Genomic DNA, 19,913 nt, shown 5'->3' with positions numbered 1-19,913 from the left:
CCGATGCACCGTAGTGGTAAAGATGTCTTCAACATGGTAAAAGATCTAGAAGTTATTTTTGGAAAGGGATCTGGTAGCCAACCTGTTCCGAACGAAAACGGAATGGCGCCCATGTGGAAGAAGAAATCTATATTTTGGGAGCTACCATATTGGGAAGTCTTAGATGTTCGTCATGCAATTGATGTGATGCACCTCACGAAGAATTTTTGCGTCAACCTGATAGCATTCTTGGGAGTGTATGGAAAGACAAAAGATACAGTAGAAGCACGTCAAGAATTGCAATGTATGGAAGAACGAGATGCCTTACATCCACAACAGCGAGATAATGGACGACAATACTTAAGTCCTGCCAGCTATACTCTTAGCAAGGAAGAGAAAGAAACCATGTTTGACTGCTTGAGCAGTATAAAGGTTCCATCTGGATACTCATCCAATATAAAAGGAATCTTAAATTTGGTAGAGAAGAAATTTACAAATCTCAAGTCCCATGACTGCCATGTGCTTATGACCGAACTTCTTCCGGTTGTGCTGCGAGGGATTCTGCCTGATAACGTTCGGTTAACCATCGTGAAGATATGTGCCTTCCTCAACGCAGTTTCTCGGAAGATAATTGACCCGGAGAATTTGATAAAGCTGCAAAACGTTGTGGTGCAATGTCTTGTTGGCTTTGAGCTGATATTTCAACCATCTTTCTTCAACATCATGACACATCTTCTAGTGCACCTTGTCAAAGAGATTGATATCCTCGGACCAGTATTTCTACACAACATGTTCCCATTCGAAAGGTTCATGAGGGTACTCAAGAAATGTGTTCGTAATCGAGCTCGTCCAGAAGGAAGCATCGCCAGTGCCTACGGAACTGAGGAGGTCATTGACTTTTGTGTTGACTTTATTGATGACCTTAAACCGATTGGAGTCTGTCGGTACCTCTGGACTAGGGTACCCCTTCTTGCTGTGTCAAGACTCGTGTAGTTATCCGTAACTACGCACTAAGGGGCTGAGCAGCCGGACCACTGGGTCTGGCTCCATCTCACCAGACCAACGGTCCCGGACTCGCTTCCTGCTCGGGACGGGTCCGGTGTCACCACGTGTCCTAGAGGTGTTGCTGTGCATAGGCGGTCCGAGGCTTTTCTCACCCAGTCAGCGGCCCTGGACCCATTCCTTGTTAGGGATGGGACCGGTGATGCCACGTGTCCCGGAGAAGGGAGCGCTCAGCCAAAACAGCCGGGGGCCCCGGAACCCCCACGGGGTCCCGGACCCCATATACTATCCGGACCCCTCAGCAGGGAGGGAACAGACACCCCGCCTGAGGGGGGTCCAGAGCCGCCACATATCCGCAGGCGCTGGCACGCGTGCGGCTGCGAGGCTTCCTCAGGAAGACTCGCCCACCTACCGCATTCAATGCAGGAGGCGTTAAGTGCGCTCTGTCGCAACAGAGCCCGAGGTGACTTTTGCCAGGCTGTACTGTTGAATCGCGCGTTACCAAGGCGCACAGTGCAGTCGCTGGCGCCACCCACGCCGCGCGAATCAGTCTACAATGCCAGTTAGACGCGATAGCTCGGAGATGGAGTATCATAACGCATACGCGGTAGACCCAACAGTCGACGCCGCAACCTACACTGGCTCAACAGGCGCCTTGCCGATGGGACAGGTGAAGACCCCCCTCGGTCAGAGAGTCTACAGGGTGATGAAGCGTATCCAGCAATAGATTCTCAATCACTGTAGCACCACTAATGTCTTTTTCATGGTATACTATACATCCTTATTGGGCCCACCTGTCGTGGTCCAACCCCTGTGTACGCATCCCCCTTGTGCTATAAAAGGGAGATGCTCGTTAGAGAAGGACTCAGGCTGGGAAGGGACTGAGAAGCGAAGGATAGACTCATCCACAGAGTCAAGAGCAAAACTACTCTCAGTGGACGTAGGGTATTACGCTCCAGCGGCCCGAACCACTCTAAATCCTCGAGTGTTCTTGTGTTCTTGCTCCATGAGTAGATCTGAGGAATAGCTTGCACTTCCCCGAGTAACCACCCTCTGGGATTAGGCAGGTGCACTACGCCACCTGGCTGTGGCCCTCCCCTCAGAGCCACGACATCTGGCGCCGTCCGTGGGGACGCGCAAGCGTCGGTCAGATCTCCGCTCACCTCCTCATTTCTGAGGTTGAGCTCATCCTCTACAACAACGACGAGAAGATGAAGAGAGGCACGGCGTCATCTACGCTGCATGCCCCGACACCAAGGTGGCAGTGTCCTCGGTGCGGTGGCGCATGACAGCGGCGCCTGTTGTGCGTCGCCACTACGACTCCTCATAGCCGGCACGGTGGTGCGCAGGGTCGACGCCTACTGCGCGTCACCCTGCGGCACCCCGATGTCGACCCAAGGTTTCCTCTCAAGATGGAGCCTAGAGCCGACGGCTGTGACTCAGGAAGGATGTCTGTCGCCTTCTCCGTTGCCTAGCTCAAGCCTCCCTTGGAGATGCTGCAGACAGGCGTCGACCTCCGCCACAAGGAGCGGGGGCCCTGTGCTAGTACCAAGGTGGAGCTGGTGAACGACCGCCCTTCTCCATGCTCCGTGCTCGTCCAAACGAGCACCCATCCTTCTGCTGCAACAGGGCGGCAAGCCAGCTTCAGCACATCGAGAGCGGCCATCGGGCTGGCTTCCGTCGGTAGCTGGCAACGGCAGGGCCACTCCCATTCAAAGCCAAAAAATTTGTTCCCATGCTATCTGAGCGTGGGACAGTTCTTGTGCTGGGAAGAGCCCCGCAAGCTCCCGAGGTGATGCTGGATGATGCTGTGCAAGCACGTCCAGGGTGCCTTCGCCCCCAACAACTGAGAGGAACCCCTAAGGTGGCAGTTCCACTACGACCAGCAACATGCATGCCTTACGGGGCGACGGCTGTAGGTTACCACTAGGTAGGATTGAGTGTGTTTCTCCTTTGTAATGATGTGGTGCCTACGTGTGGTCCAGAGCGGTAAAGGTCCGCCCTTGTAAACCCGACCTCTGGCTTCATCGCACAAACAGGCGACACCAGCAAGTGGTCCAGAGCGGTAGAGGTCCGCCCTCGTAATCCCGACCTCTGATGTACACCACGAATCAAGTAATGAAGGAGATTTGCTTTCTCAGTCCTATCTTTACATTAACTTAATAGCACTTGTCCGATCAGCTTGCATGATTCCTTCTCCCGAACGGAGTTTTCTCTTTTGTTGCTAATGATCCAAATCGAGTTGCTGGCTTGTGGTCAGGTTGAGACACCCCTTCTAGCTGAAAGGTGGTCCGAACTCCTAGGAACCTGCTCCGGAGAAGTGGTGCTTGTATCCGGGGTGGAGGAGTTCTATGTGGCCGCTTAGCTTGGTAATGTACCCTAAGCCTACGCACTTCACTGCCCTATTACGAGAACCCTAGTATCTGAGGCTGCCGTGACTAGGGGTCCGAACTCCCTTCTTGTATAAGGCATGGTTTCCTATACCCCACCGCAAGGTCCGGTAACATATCTCGGTGGATCAATGGCAACAGCTCAAGGTCAAGTCCACTCCGGTGGCCCGCTCTGGCGGAGACCGCTCGCCACGGTCTCTCAAGTCCACTCCGGTGGCCCCCTCCGGCGGAGACCGCTCACCACGGTCGCTCAAGTCCACTCCGGTGGCCCGCTCCGGCGGAGACCGCTCGCCACGGTCGCCTGGAGCCGGGTCCGGGGAAGTGGAGCTTGCTCCCCGTGCGGTTCGAGGTCCGTGCAGTCGCTTAGCTTGGTTCCGTAGCCTAAGCCTGCACCTTCGCCGCCCTGCGGAGAGCGTCCTAGTACTTGAACCTAGTAACAAGTGCTACGGCCTTTAGGGGGTCCGGAGCACCCGCTCGCGACATGAGCACGCCAGCACAGCCAAGTTGCGCCAGAACACATCACGATAATGGCCGCACCTGCGGGTTTGTACCTCCCTCGAGGTGGGCCCGGGGGCCACTGTCGGTACCCCTGGACTAGGGTACCCCCTCTTGCTGTGTCAAGACTCACGTAGTTATCCGTAACTACGCACTAAGGGGCTGAGCAGTCGGACCCCTGGGGTCCGGCTCCATCTCACCAGACCAACGGTCCCGGACTCGCTTCCCGCTCGGGACGGGTCCGGTGACACCACGTGTCCTAGAGGTGTTGCTGTGCCTAGGCGGTCCGAGGCTTTTCTCACCCAGTCAGTGGCACCGGACCCATTCCTTATTAGGGATGGGACCGGTGATGCCACGTGTCACGGAGAAGGGAGCGCTCAGCCAAAACAGCCGGGGGCCCCGGACCCCCCACGGGGTCCCGGACCCCCATATACTATCCGGACCCCTCAGCAGGGAGGGAACAGACACCCCGCCTAAGGGGGGTCCGGAGCCGCCACGTATCCGCAGGCGCAGGCACGCGTGCGGCTGCGAGGCTTCCTCAGGAAGACTCGCCCACCTACCGCATTTAATGCGGGAGGCGTTAAGTGCGCTCTGCCGCAGCAGAGCCCGAGGTGACTTTTGCCAGGCTGTACTGTTGAATCGCGCATTACAAAGGCGCACAGTGCAGTCGCTGGCGCCACCCACGCCGCGCGCGTCAGTCTACAATGCCAGTTAGATGCGACAGCTCGGCGACGGAGTATCATAACGGCTACGCGGTAGACCCAACAGTCTACACCGCAACCTACACTGCCTCAACGGGCGCCTCGCCGATGGGACAGGTGAAGACCCCCTCGGTCAGAGAGTCTACAGGGTGATGAAGCGTATCCAGCAATAGATTCTCAATCATTGTAGCACCACTAATGTCTTTTTCGTGGTATACTATACATCCTTGTTGGGCCCACCTGTCGGGGTCCAACCCCTGTGTACGCATCCCCCTTGTGCTATAAAAGGGAGATGCTCGTTAGAGAAGGACTCATGCCGGGAAGGGACTGAGAAGCAGAGGATAGACTCATCCATAGGCTCAAGAGCAATACTACTCTCAGTGGATGTAGGGTATTACGCTCCGGCGGCCCGAACCACTCTAAATCCTCGAGTGTTCTTGTGTTCTTGCTCAATGAGTAGATCTGAGGAATAGCTTGCACTTCCCCGAGTAAGCACCCTCTGGGATTAGGCGAGTGCACTACGCCACCCGGCTGTGGCCCTCCTCTCAGAGCCACGATAGAGTCCCTGAATCACGATATGAGGGGAGACTAACTGGAAAGGGTACATTAGGATAGAAATCTTATGTCTGCACAGATGATTTCTCATTCAAGAAAGCACATTATACGGTTCTTCAACAATCATCCTTGGTTGACCCATATATCGAGGAACACAAGAAAATTCTGCTCTCCAATTTCCCGGAAAAGTCTGAGGCATGGATTACACGTGAGCACATGAACACTTTCTGCAGCTGGTTGCAGAAGCATCTAATGCATAACATGGATATAAGTGAACAAATGTTCTTATTGGCTAGGGGACCATCTTAAAATATCTTAACATACCAAGGGTACGAGATAAATGGAAACACATTTTATACGATAGCCCAAGATAAAAAGAGTACCAACCAAAACAGCGGTGTTCGTATGGATACCACAGACAATAATGGAAAAAAGGACACATATTACGGCTACATTGAAGAGATATGGGAGCTGGATTATGGTCCCAATTTCAAGGTGCCTCTATTTCGTTGCCAATGGGTTAAGCTATCTGGAGGAGGGGTAAGAAAAGATGAGTATGGGATGTCAATAGTTGATCTCAACAATCTTGGGTATGGAGACGAGCCATTTGTCCTAGCCCAGGATGTCGCTCAGGTTTTCTACATTAAGGACATGTCCAGCATGCCAAAGAAGGAGACAAACAAGCAAAAGGATGAGTTTAAGCGACACATAGTTCTATCAGGAAATAGAAACATCGTTGGAGTGGAGGACAAGACAGACTTGTCAGAATAATATAATAATTTTGTTGCCATTCCACCTTTCGAAGTAAATGCTGATCCATGCATCCTGCTAGCCAATGATGATGCTCCATACTTGCGCCGTGATCATAATCAAGGGACATTTGTGAAGAGAAAGTCTGTTACCGCTAATCCTTCATGTACTTGAATCATTTTATATTATTGTATAAAAACGTAATCGCAATTCGAATACTTTTATTATATATGTACTGTACAATTATACTTTATGTGTTATATATATTATTTTTTATATTTTTCACTTAATTACCAGACTCAATTATAATTTTCATTCAATAATGGATTACTCAACTAATTTTATTTATTTCATGAAATTACATTCACATTAACACACTATACTCTCTCACTAACACACACAATCTCACTAACACACACAATCTCACTAACACACACACACACTATCTCTCAAACTCACACACTACTCCTTAATATCATGAAATTTCTTAATTTTATCTAAAATTCACTTTTTAAACGTTAATATCATGATAGAATCCACTTTCTGTCGAAAAGCAACAGTTTGAAAAAAATTTATTCACCTAATATATTTTTGCATGGTCAAAATAACAAATATGATTTCAAAAAAGTTAGATATTTCGTTGACCCAATCGCTTGAATGAAAATTAATTATTTTTGTTGCGTGTATCAAGTTTATATAGAGATAAGAAATTTTATTCCATAATTTTTGGAATCATAATTTTATTAACTGAATTAACAAATGAAAGCCAATTTTAAAAGAGAAGTAAAAAGAAACAAAAACAAACATAAGATTTGGCGGGAACGAGGGAAAACGGGCCCCTTTTGTCCCGGGTGGTAGATCCTGTTACACACAAACGCGGAAGACGAACAGTTCCTGTTGAATATGATTGGCGAAGGTCAAGGAGATGTCGCTGAACAAGCTGATGATGGCAGCAATACCGACATATATTTGAATATGTCCGGTGATGGAATTGAGCCACCATCTATTCAGGATGACGTTGTTGCTGAACAAAGTGCTAATGTACATATCACAACTATACTTATTTGTAGTGACAATCATATTTTCAGCTGAATATATATGAATACTATGAATGTTTTTTTATAGCCGTCTGAATCATCGTCGCAGCAGAAAAAGACGAAGCGGGGCCCAACAAAAAAACTGGAAGGGCGGTTCATTATAACGGAAGTTGGTCCAGATGGCGAACCGATCGCTCTAGAAGCTGCCGCCAAAAATTCATATGACAATCCGGATGTATTGTCAGGGACCACATCCCGATCAGCTTTAGGCTCTGGAAAGCTTCCAATCCAAGCGAGGAACGGGATGCGGTACCCGAAAGAGAAAAAGAATGGTGCTGGCGGGAGCTTAAGAAAAACTTCACGGTTCCAGCTGAATCCGAAGAGATATGTAAGCGCTGGACCCTGAGTAAGATGGCCGAACAGCTGCAATCATTCAAGAAAATTTTGACGAAGAAATATATCAAGACCGGGACCACACCCGTATTTACCGGCGAGCTCGAAAAGCTCAGGGGTCACTGGGATGCATTTGTGGAATACAAGTCTTCAGAGCTTGGGTTTCAGAAGGTGCATAAGGCCAAAGATAATGCCTCGAAGAAAGTGTACCATCACACTCTAGGCCAAGGAGACTACAAGCTTGCAATACCCAAATGGGAGAAGATGGAGCAGGATCTGCTTGACAGAGGCATCCAACCTGCGACCATGAACTGGCCTAAAAGGTCAAGGACCTGGTTTTATGGTCACGGGGGAAGCTTCTACCCATTGACTGGTGACTGCATCTATGGGCCAAACATCCAGCGAGCAGCCCAGAGACTACAGGAGGCCATACAAGCAGGTGCCGAGGGAACATTCCAGCCGGATAGAGAGAGGGACGAGCTGACTTACGCCCTTGGGAATCCAGAGCATCCGGGCCGCACAAGAGGCAAAGGCGTGGTTCCGTGAAAGTATGGGTTCAGGGATTACATTGAATCATACAGAAGCCGGCAAAGAAGAAAGAATGATGAGCGGGAGCACTTGCGAAGGCTAGAGGAACGGCTCATGTCACACGATCAAAGACTGGAGGAAGAGGTTCAACGCCAAGTGGCCATAGCAATGAGCCAGCAACAGCAAGCGCAAATGGTGCCTCCAGAGCCTAATGTCGCAGCCGATCATCTGTCTCAGCGGAAAAGCAGCTGCGCTTCCACAGACGTCGCCGTCGCCGAGCCAACGGGGATCCAGGCTGCAGTTGAAGCGACGGCCCCGCAGCGATTTCCAGTGGATGAGATCACCCAGCGGATACCTTGTGACCTGCAGACTGCCGTTAAGAACTTAATGTTCACTGTTGTGTACGGTACCGCCATGCCAACCCAACCAGGCGACGTGTACCATGGGCATCAAACTCCGCCAGGATACACAAGAGTTGGCGTAGAGCAGGTGTGCCAGGGTTGGGAGACGCTCGAGCTTGATATTCCTGGAGGCGATGGGGAGAGGACACTAGCAGAAGCCATTCATGGCTACATCCTATGGGATAAGCGCTACATTGTCCTAAAGTCGGATGATCAAACACCAAGATCGGCATCTCAGCATGCCTCTCCAAGGCCGGCATCTTTGCAAAACTCCCCAAGGGCAGCACTGTCTCGGCAAGGTTCACCGGCACATTCTCCATCACCATCATCTCATGTGCCGATGAACACTCAAGCGTCACCGTCGCCTCCATGGTCACCCCCTCCGCCGCCGGCAAAGAAGCAAAAATAGCCGCCGGCAAAGAAGGTAGCTGCACCGGCTAAGGAGCCTCCAAAGAAGAAGGAAAAGGAGAAGAAAACCAAGGAGGCTCCTATTAAATGCTGGGACATGAGCCTTGAAGAATGTGATCGGATAACTCAAGAAAGAGTTAAAGAGCACTTCAAGCCGAAGCCGAAGCCGGAGCCCGAGAAAGTGGTAAATCCGATAGATTTGAAATTTTTTAAGGGAATGTGCGAAGCAAATAAGAGAAAATTCATTCCGAGAGACCCCCTTCAGACTACGAACATACAATTATTAAAACTACTGAGAAAAAGAAGAGACAATCAAAGTCGTCATCGTCCGACATTCCACAGCTCGGAGCCCAAAAGAAACAATCAATAGAGCCTCTCGTAGTGGGACAGACGACACAAGAACAAGACTTTTATACATTTTTGAAAGAATCAAACCTGACGGCGGCTCAGATTGCAGGGGGAGAAGATATTCCAAAGGCCGATGTGGTCGTCAAATGGACGTATGAGATCGGCAAATCTCTTGTACCCCCCGAAGTAGTGTCCGTGCTTCCAACGCAAATGTATAAGCTGCACCAGCACTACATGCGTGCGATGGCTGATTGCATCTTCATGCAGGGCGCAAAGATTAAAGATGACGATTTCTTACGGGGGGAGGCCATTATATAGATAAACTGGGAAGAAATTTACCAACTATTCCATCAGGAGGCCCTCGACATCTCTATGGCCGGCTTGTGGGTTCTGTAAGTATTTTACTCTCCTTACGTATTGTTTTGCATGATCTCAACATACTGATATCTTGATTTATTCGGTATCATGTAGAATGGAGATACAAACTTGCAGGAGAAAGGGATACTCTCACCTCTGCTTCATCGACCCAATTACTTGTAATTGGAGGATTCTACGCGACAATGCCGATGAGCTATACCAAAACTTGTTCAAGTACATAAGCGTTCATCACAACAAGCAAATGATATTGTTTCCTTACAACTTTGCGTGAGTGATTCCTTCCATCTAACTCTTTCTATTCTGCAATCGAATTGTTTAAACCTTAACTACCAAGAACTGCCTCCATATAATCTTGCAGTGAACACTGGGTCCTAATTATCATAATTCCCGAGAAGAGCCTACTCGTGGTTATGGACTCATTGAGGAGACCTCCAGAACAATACAAAAATCTTCTTAACATGATGAAAAAGTAATTCTACCACTACTCCATCGATGACCGATAATTTGAATCACTTTGTTACTTGACTATAATTGTTCTAATCATGCACAGGATTTGGAAAGAATTCGCTAAAAATCATCCAGGCAAATTTGACAAGGAATTGAAGATCAAGACAGATTTTGCGGTACGCACTTGGATGATTCGTTGCACGATTCATTAGTTTTATTATATATTCATGTAAATACCTGATAATTTCTTCTCTCTTAAAGTGTATGAGGTAGAAACAAGGCACTAATTTATGCGCATACTATATATGCGAGAACATCCCTGGTCTGGTAGGTCCTCCAAAGGGCTGGATAGATTGGGAGGAGGAAGTAAGTAAAAAATTGTTAATATTTGAACTCGTATTTTAATTAGTCCAAATTAATTATCCCCTTTTTCCATAGGTCGAGGAGATGCACGATAAACTCATACCGGAGGAAAAGATTATGGCGATTCAAGAACAATTGTCCGGATTTATTATTGAGCAAGTCCTCGATCCAAAAGGCGAATTCTACTATGATGGACTATCTAATATTGACAATCGCAGCAAATATGATAATATACGTGTATATATGTAATTAAGAACGAATATACCTATGTAAATATATATGTGTGTGTATGTATTAAATTTCTATTTATGAGTATGTATGTATTATATATATAAGCACTCCAATAATATATTTATGTGTGTGTATATATATTTATATAATATTGGTCCTAGACATTTTCATATGTAAAGGAATTCACATGTATAGATATGTGTATACATATATATATAAGTGAATTAATTTATATACAAAAACTATCTAGGACAAATATTATATAAGTAACTATATATATATATATTAGTGGAGATCATACACACTGAATTCCAATACATAAGTTTAATTGAAATTCAAAAGTATAATTGAAATAGAAAAAGAATTGAGAAAAGGAAAACAGGAAAAAAAGGGACCTTTTGTCCCGGTTGGTGTTACCAACCGGGACAAAAGAAAGGTCATCTTTTGTCCCGGTTGACAGACCCGGGACAAAAGGGCACCCCCTTTTGCCCCGGACTGGCATTCCCAGTTGGGAAACCGGGACAACAGGGGTTTCCCAACCGGGACAAATCAATGTTTTTGTAGTAGTGGATGAAGTCCTTTTCTTTCCCTTCTCCGGTGTTGGAGGAGATGGAGTACTCGTGGACCCTTGCCCGGGAATAGATGTGGTGAGGGAGGATGTGGGGACAGTGGTGAGGGAGGATGCGGAGACGGACGATCGTCGGGATCCACGGGAGCCGTTGTATTTGCAATAAGTATGATCTCGGCCTTGCGCCATAGAACGATTCCGTGGAGTGCGTCTCCCAATGTCTTCTCTCCATCCTCTCCAATGAAGTCGAGCTCAAGATCCTCACTGTTTCCAACTATCTGCTCAACTGTGACGGAGGCGTAGCCAGGGGGTACCGACCTTCCATGAATTGTAGTAGAAGGACTCAGTAGCAGGGCTGACCCGTATGCTACATGAATGGATATATTCTTTGCTCGCACATGGAGCTCACATGCTGTTGGTATGGTGATATCATCCACTGGATACCTCTGGTCTTCTACCGCCGGTGCCTCAATATGGGGGTGCTCAGCTTGTACGTCGGGCCCGCCGTGGATACACAGCTGCTGCGTTGCTGAGAGGCCGGGCTTATCACAACATCCGGGTACGACCAAGCATTGCCCCTTTGGCTCAGAGCTAGCAGCACTGCCTCATTGACCCTGGCGTCCACTGAGATTCCAAGGACGCAACCTTCCTGTTCATCTCTTCTTGTAAAGCACAGAATTTCTCTTCCTGTTTTGCTTTGCTCTTTCGATGAGTCTTGTAAGAGCTATCTCCGGCCCAAACAACTATACATGGGACCACGCCGATGCCGCGGGCTCGTCCAGGGTGTTCTAGATTCTTTAATTCCCTGGTCAGTTCATCATTCTCCCTTTGAGGCTGGAATGTTCCTTGTTGGGCCTCATCTATTGTTGTGACCAGATCACGGGACACTACTTGCATATGCTCTGGCATGACCAAAATTCCATCCAATTGGTTTAGTGTCACGCCGTTAGTAAATAACCACCACTTGGATCTATCCGGCCATTCCCAAGTCGCCCGCCTGATGCCTCTATTCATAAGGTCTTGCTCCATCTTCTACCATTTTTTAACTGCCTTCTTATACCCTCCAGCCCCAAGGTGGTGGCTGTACTTCTTCTTTGATGCATTCATCTTGGCCTATTCAGATTTTTCTTGGGCTTTCTTTGATAGTTTGTATTGTTTGAACCCCTCCCTGTAAGGTTTGACCTGAGGAAGATCGTCCCAGTTCGGCTTCTTATCCTTCTTGATATAATTGGTGAACAACTTCTTCTTGAAAGTTGCAAATGCAAGGGCCAACTTTTTCAAGGCACATTTCTTCACAAGTTCTTGATCAACTCCTTCAGGAAGAGTGAACATATCCTTGAGCTCTGTCCATAGCATTTCCTTCTAATGTGGAGGCACGGCGTGTTGTACTTCTTCTGGTTTGCTCGATTTCTAGAGTCTTGTGGTAATCGGAATTCTTGCCCGAATAATAACCCCACATTGGTTGACAAAATTTGTGCTAGTAGCCTCTGGAGTACTTGGACAGCCCTTTGCGTCCACTTCTGTGACAACCTGTCTTCCCTTCATTTTCTTGGTCGGTCGGCGTCTCCCTTTTGATTGGCTTGTATTCGATACAGAGGTCGACTAAATTACAGAAAAGACATGTTAGTCGCAAAACTAATCTACCTAAGTACCATGCATAATTAAGATACGTACTGGAACGTGCTACTGATTGGGTAGGGGCGCAAAGTCATTATCTTCTTCATCGCCATCTCCAGACATATTCAGGAACGAATCAGCTGTCCGAGCCTCTTCTTCACTGATTTGCTGGGCGGTGTTGGCCCTCGTATTGCCCGGCGGCCTCCTCATCACCGAAGGGTTTCATCCTTAACTGAAACCGTAAAAATGTTTTAGAGTATGTGTCCATCCTTAACTGAAGCACGAGAATTCAATTCTTTGAATGAATGTGTGTGTGTGTGTGAGAGAGAGAGAGAGAGTGAGTGAGTGTGTGTGTGTGAGATAGAGAGAGAGAGAGAGTTAGAGAGTGTGAGTGTGTGTGTGTGTGTGAGTGAGTGTGTGTGTGTGTGAGAGAGAGAATGTGTGTGTTAGAGAGTGTGAGTGTGTGTGTGTGAGTGAGTGAGTGAGTGAGTGTGTGTGTGAGTGAGTGTGTGTGTGGGAGAGAGAGAGAGAGAGTGTGTGTGTTAGAGAGTGTGAGTGTGTGTGTGTGAGAGAGAGTGTGAGTGTGTGAGTGTGAGTGTGTGTGTGTGAGAGAGTGTGTGTGTGAGTGAGTGTGTGTGAGTGTGTGTGTGTCAGAGAGAGTGTGTGTTAGAGAGTGCGAGAGATCAGGTGTGTGAGAGGAGATAGCGAGAGTTTGCGCGAGTGTTTGGGTGAGTGAGTTTGAAATGAAAAGTACAAAAATTCACTATATAAGGAAATGTAATACATGTACATCTCATAATGACACCTTTGAATTAAGAATTAAGAATTACATGGTTTAGAGTTTAGGGTTTAGGGTTTTACGGTTTAAATTAAATAATAAATACATGATAAATTAATATCTTTGAAGACATATACATTGAATAAGGACATAGAATTACACATGTAAAGAAAAGGTATTTAAAAAATTGACATGTACATTGAATAAGGATAATTAATGAAAATTCATCAATGATAACCATAAAGAAAATTAAATTCTAGTAAATATATAATAATGGAAACACTATATCTATAATTGAATTATAAAAATATCTCTATAATTAAATTCTAGTTAATATCTAATAATGGACACACTATATCCATAATTAAATTCTAAAAATATCTTTATAATTCAATTCTAGTTAATATATAATAAAGGAAACACTATATCTATAATTAAATTCTAAAAATATCTCTATAATTAAATTCTAGTTAATATATAATAAAGGAAACACTATATCTATAATTGAATTCTAAAAATATCTAATAATTAAATTCTAATTAGTATATCTATAATTCTATTGTAATAGAAAAAAGAAAACAGAAAAAAGCCCGACGGCCCATTACCACGTCAGGGACGACGTACGGCGCGGCGTCGGCGTCGAGGTCGGCCGGCGGGTCGAGTAGCGTCGAGGCGGCAGCGCGCAGGGGACGGCGTGGCGGCGGCGGCGCGCAGGGGAAGGGCGGCCGCGCACCGGGGTTCGGCCACGCGGGGTCATCGAAGGTGGCCGGGGGGGTCGAGGCATGCGCAGCGTTGAGGCGGAGACGACAGTGCGCAGGGGACGGGGCAGCGGCGCTGAGGTGGAGGAGGCGGGGCGCACCGAAGAAACGGGCTGCGCGGGGGCGTCGAGGAGGTGCGGCGATGGAGGAACGAATCAGCTGCGCCGTGCAGGATGATTGGCGGCGGCAGCGAGACGGCGTAGCGGTGGATGACTGGGCACGGCGCGGAGGGGGCGGCGGAGGACGATCAGCGTCGGAGGCGGCGTCAGACGATCGGGCAGTGGAAGGAAGAAGTGTGGAAGAAGAGAAGAGAAGTGACATCACGGTAGCTTGGAGGGGGGGAGGGGCGGGATATTTATAGCGGTGGCACAAATGCACTGATTGGTGCTGAACAACCAGTGCCAAATATTAGGCATTGGCACCGGTTGACGTTACCAACCGGTGCCTTTGCCCTGGTCAGCGCATTAGGCACCATCCTGTGCCTATTCCTCCTTGGGCACAGGATGGTGGCACCAACCGGTGCCTATTCGCGAGTTTTGGTACCGGGTGGTGCTTTAACCCAGTACCAAAAACCCTTCCTTTGAGCGCCGCTGGCCAAAGGTACCAGCTGCTGTTGTAGCTGGTACCTTTGTCCAGGACCTTTGCCTCGTTTTCTAATAGTGACAGTAAGGGATGGCCCCCTATTTACAGGAAAATGAGAGAATTTTACATGACTATTACAAAAAACATTGGTAGTGGCGGTCAAAACATATTTGTGATGGCGGTTCTAACGCCCGTAGCAATCGTGTGCTAGCACAACTCAACATTTGCGCTGACCGGTGGACGGCTGCTAGCACAAATCTATACCAATTATTTTAAAATTTTAAAATGCAAAACTAAAATCACTACTGGAAATGGCGAATATGCCGAGTGCAAAACCTCATGCACTCAGCAAACAGTCTATTACCAAGAGCATACCCAAAATATACACTCTGCAAAACTCCTCTTTGCCAAGTGCTTTAATAAGGGCACTAGGCAAACAGCGGCTATGCTGAGTGCCAACTAAGCTACACTCGGCAAATAGAGGCACGTGCCATGCACATGCCATGTTAGTATTTGCCAAGTGCCTAAGGCTTTGCCGAGTGTCTTTAGGAGCATTCGGCAAAATAGAAAAAACTTCCTCTTCTGTTCTCCAAACTTTCCACCATGGTCTCGAACTATACAAGGTACTACATATTAAAATTTGGTATATTTCTTATTAAGTTTGATATATTCAATTAATTTATTTCATCAAAAGGATATTTTGGGGATAATTGAAATATGAATTGCAAGTGTTTCAAATAATGTAGTATAATGAATGGAAAAATGATATTCATGTTATTGAGTCCAATTTGAGGCATTGTCGAAGAATTGAAAGGAAAATTCAAACATCTTGTTCAATAACATGACAATGAATGTGTGGCTGAATATGTTTTAAATTCTATTAAATCAAACGAAGTCTGAAAATCTTAGGATTTGTCGTGATATCATGATATCATATGTGGAGGCTATGATAAAAAAATTAAGGAGATTTCGCAAAAGTTCTCACGTACGTTGCTTACAAAACGAAGCATCTCCAAAGTAGTTCCATAGACATAAGAAGGATCCGTTAAGATTTTGAGTCAGATTGATGATTGAATTGGGGTTCCACTTCAAAACTTTTTGTATAGGCAATAGACAAGATGGATTGTTTCATTTAAAATTTTGGTTATTTTTTGAATCCATTTGATAATTTTAATTTTTTTTGCAACCATTGTATTTAAATTGATGCAATTTGGTTTTGAACTAATACAACATGAAGTAATGGAATTTTTTCGTTGAAGCATCAAATATGAACTATTGAGTGAATTTGGCAAGGTATTTTCAATGTACATTCGAACAAATTTAGTAAAACACGTATTGGATACGAATAATTAGTTGATACAAATTGAATTTGAGCAACAATTGCATGAAATAATGGATTTTTTCGTAAAAGCATCAAATATGAATTTTTGAGTGAATTTGACAAGGCATTTGCAAAGTATATTTGAAAAAATTTAGTAGAACTCGTTTTGGAAAAGAAAGGTAGACAAAAAAAACATATACTTTGCCGAGTGACAAATCCCGGACACTCGGCAAACCTGAACTTTGCCGAGCGCCAGATCCAGAGCCCTCGGCAAACCTTTCCTTTGCCGAGTGTCAATGGGCCAGAGTACGATTCGAGCATCCAGCACCTTGATGGAGAAGTCATCATGAGGGTGGGAGGAGGCAAGAAACATGGGCGGTACTAGATTGGCAACAACACGCTCGACATCGCCACTACTCCCACTCTCTATGACGCGTCGCAAAAATATCACAGGATGTCCGGATTCACGTGTCCCTGTCCACTCCGGACGTTCGTACTGTAGCATTACCGATTACGAATTAACATACTCAAAGAAATATAACTCAAAACAACATGGAATCCATAACTGATATGAACATCTCGTACAATATAGTCGCAATAGATTCATCCTTTCTTTCACAGGATGCAAGCATTGGTTGTACATAGTGCTATGTTTAATTGCTTAAAAATAGGGAACATAAAAAAAATCACCATGACTCCGACTCCAGTACATACATGGAATATAAATAATCTTAATGCTTTACATGCGTTGTTAGGATCGCAGATGCTGTTATTCTATGCCTACAAACTAGCTCATAAGAGAAACCAAGAAAGCAGAAAAGTGTCCATCCAGTCTAGATTTAAATGGCTCGATCTCGTGTATACGAGCAGCTGGAAGTAGTGAGTTGTATGTGTGATAGTAGTTACCATCATATCATTGGATGGCAATGGATTAGGGTACGAAATGGCCTGGATCCCTCAGAGGCAGGCGAGCTCCTTGAGGCAGCCTGTGGAGGAGCCCTTGGCATTGTTGCAGACGGCCATGGTCTTGTTGTTTTTGCCGCTGTACTCGACCTTGACATTGTCCATGGTGACTCCGCTACATGGGATTTTGTCGGTGCAGAGCAAGCTGACGGCCTCGGGGGTGGAGGACGTGCCGGTGATGTTCTTAAAGGAGACATCCTTGACGGTGACCTTGGAGCCGCCGCTGGCGGTGCAAATCTTGTTGGGGCAGTACTTCATGTCGATGATTATGGGGTTCGCCGCGTCCTCCATCTTGATGTTCTCATAGTGGATCTTGGAGGCTGTGAGCACCGACTTGGCGTCTTCGTACGCCTTGATCCGGAGGCCGTTGGTCGACTTCTTGAAAGTGCAGTCCTTCACGTTGATGTCGGTCACGTCCTTCTCGTCCTTGTACCGCCCAAGGCTGCCGATGCTGATGCCGTGTCCCGGGCCGCAGGTGACGCCGGTGATGTTGACCTTGGTGCTACCTGGGCCGATGGAGATGCAGTCGTCGCCAACACCGATAACCGTGTTGCTGATTGTGACCCCGGACGAGTCACCCATGTGGATGCCATCCGTGTTGGGGCTGTCCCCTGGCGCCGTGACCGTCACGTCCTTGATCACCATGTCCTTGCACTGGAACACGTTCATGTGGAAGAACTTGGAGTTGAGCAGCGTGATGCCGGACACCTCGCCGTTGTTCACGAAGTCCAGAACCAACGAGTTGGGTAGGATCTTGCAGTCGTACTTCTTGGCGCATGAGTTCTTGCTCCACACAGCGGGGCCTTGCCCGTCGAGCGTGCCCTTGCCGGTGATCACCAGATTGTCCACGCGCAGGATCTCGATCCAGTTGCCCTTGTACTGGCTCAAGTCCGTGGACGCCAGCAGGTTGCCGTCCAGCTGGATGGTCACGTCACCCTTGCACGGGCCCGTGAAGTTGAGCGGCCCGACCAGGAAGTCGCCCTTGGGGATCATGATCTTCTGCTTTCCGGTGCCGCCACACGCCGACGTCCATGCCTCCTGTACAGCCTTGGTGCAGTCCGTCTTGCCGCCGGCGGTCGCGCCCATCTTGGTGATGTCGCATGTCCCGCCGTCACAGGATCCACCACCACCTCCAGCCGGAGCAGAGGAGCTCTCCTTCGCCTTCCCGCCAGCATGCGCAGCGCAGACAAGCACAAGGAGGAAGAGAGTTCTCAGCATGGTGTTGTTGGGGAAGGCCATTTTGTCGCAAAGTTTTGTGTCTTGCATTGCTCACCAATGGCTCCAGCCTATATATACCTATTGCTAACGGGCTTCTCGCTGCTATGTTTGTGGCATGGTCATCTGGCCTATTGCTATTTTCAGACCAGGCTTAGCTCATGACCTCAAGTTTTCATCCAATGGTTATTTTCTTGTAATTACATGATGGCAGCCCCTCTGTCCACAAATATAAGTGTTCATTGTGTTTTTTAGGGCAGATTCTCACCATGGCCAGCTGGCGCGCATCTACCTCATCTGAGGCCATGCATCTGCATTAAGCAGGCGAGTAGGGCGCGAGGATAGTAAAGGTTTTTATTAGGTTGGCGTGGCATGGTTTTCACGTATAATGAATTAAATAATCAAGACATATTTAGTTTTCATCATTAATCGAATAAATGTAGGGATCATACGAGTCTGTTTTTTTTTCAGGTCTTGCTCGTTTTTCTTTTCCCATCATAGATTCCAATCCAAGCGTCCCTCCTCCATGTCCAATCCTTCTAATACCTTCCGTCTCTACTCCAATCAATTCTTGTAGCTCCAAACAATGTATCAGCGTCACCCCCTGCCTTTTGCCTCGTCTGGTCATCTCACTTCTTTAGCATCGGCAGAAAATCTCAGTCAACAAGTTTTTTTTAAAAAAAACGTAATCTCACCAGTCAACTAGTGCCACTGACATTCTATCCTTTTCTGCCTTTCGCATGCAATTTCAGCTCGGCTGCTCTCCTTCCTCAAAACAGAATTTAGACCGGACGAATGAAACCCACTTCTCTCGTAAAAAAAAAATCATCCGTTCCTTGTACACAAAAACGGGCCATGGTAACCGGTTGGAAACGGCCTTAGGAACCGGTTTCCAACTGGTTCCCCAAACCGAGACCATTGGCCTCGCCCTAAGACACCGGATTTTTCACCCGATGCCTTAGGCACTTATTGGTACCGGTTGTAAAGACCAACCGGTACCAAAAAGACTGCCACGCTGACGCAAGCTGGCAGTCGGTACCAAATGAGTTTTTCCTATTTTCACCAAATCCAATTTTATTTGTTTTATTTATTACTATTTATTCTTTTATAATTGCTAAACGTACCCGAACTCTACAGTACTATATGTTCATTGGTCGTGTTCGATTTCACAGAATATTTGAAACTAACTAAAAGTCAAATGCAAGCATATAATTAAACTAATTAGCTATACTAATATATTTACAAATATCCAAACAACAAGACATCACGTTTAGAAATATTTACAAATGTACAATTCATGTTTATAGTCCAACTACTGGGCCCCTCAGGACGTCGATGGAAATCCTTTATGGATGTGATCGTCGTGGTAGAACTCGCCTCTAAGATCCAGAATCTCGTTCAAAATGAATCCGACGAGCTGCTCGCACACGACGTTGATCCGATCGGTAGAATAAACTTCATCTGCGATTCGAGTCATCTATCATTTAGGAAAAAAGGACTGATATTTTAATTTCATCGCGTTAGTATAATTAGGAAAATGTACTTGTGAACGGTTTGTACGTACTCTTAGGTCCTCCGTAGTAGGCTTCCCGCATGGAGTCATAATGTGCAAGAAGTCGCATATATAGTACCCGCACCAATCAGTTCCTTGTTTTTGTCTCACACACTTAAGGAGAAACAGATAAATTACTCAATACAGAACAAT

General features: G+C 46.8%; 1 protein-coding gene across 1 annotated transcript; it reads right to left on the bottom strand.

Annotated features, from left to right (window-relative positions):
- Window positions 1–16,614: 16,614 nt before the first annotated feature.
- Window positions 16,615–18,241, bottom strand: LOC120669733 (exopolygalacturonase-like). The gene has a single exon (XM_039949570.1). The coding sequence runs from the start codon at window positions 18,230–18,232 to the stop codon at window positions 16,988–16,990; it is 1,245 nt and encodes a 414-aa protein (XP_039805504.1). The 5' UTR covers window positions 18,233–18,241; the 3' UTR covers window positions 16,615–16,987.
- Window positions 18,242–19,913: the final 1,672 nt, after the last annotated feature.

The sequence above is a fragment of the Panicum virgatum genome, chromosome 4N, assembly GCF_016808335.1.
Source record: "Panicum virgatum strain AP13 chromosome 4N, P.virgatum_v5, whole genome shotgun sequence".
Classification (NCBI taxonomy): Eukaryota; Viridiplantae; Streptophyta; class Magnoliopsida; order Poales; family Poaceae; genus Panicum; species Panicum virgatum.
This window is presented reverse-complemented; position numbering and strand designations above follow the sequence as displayed.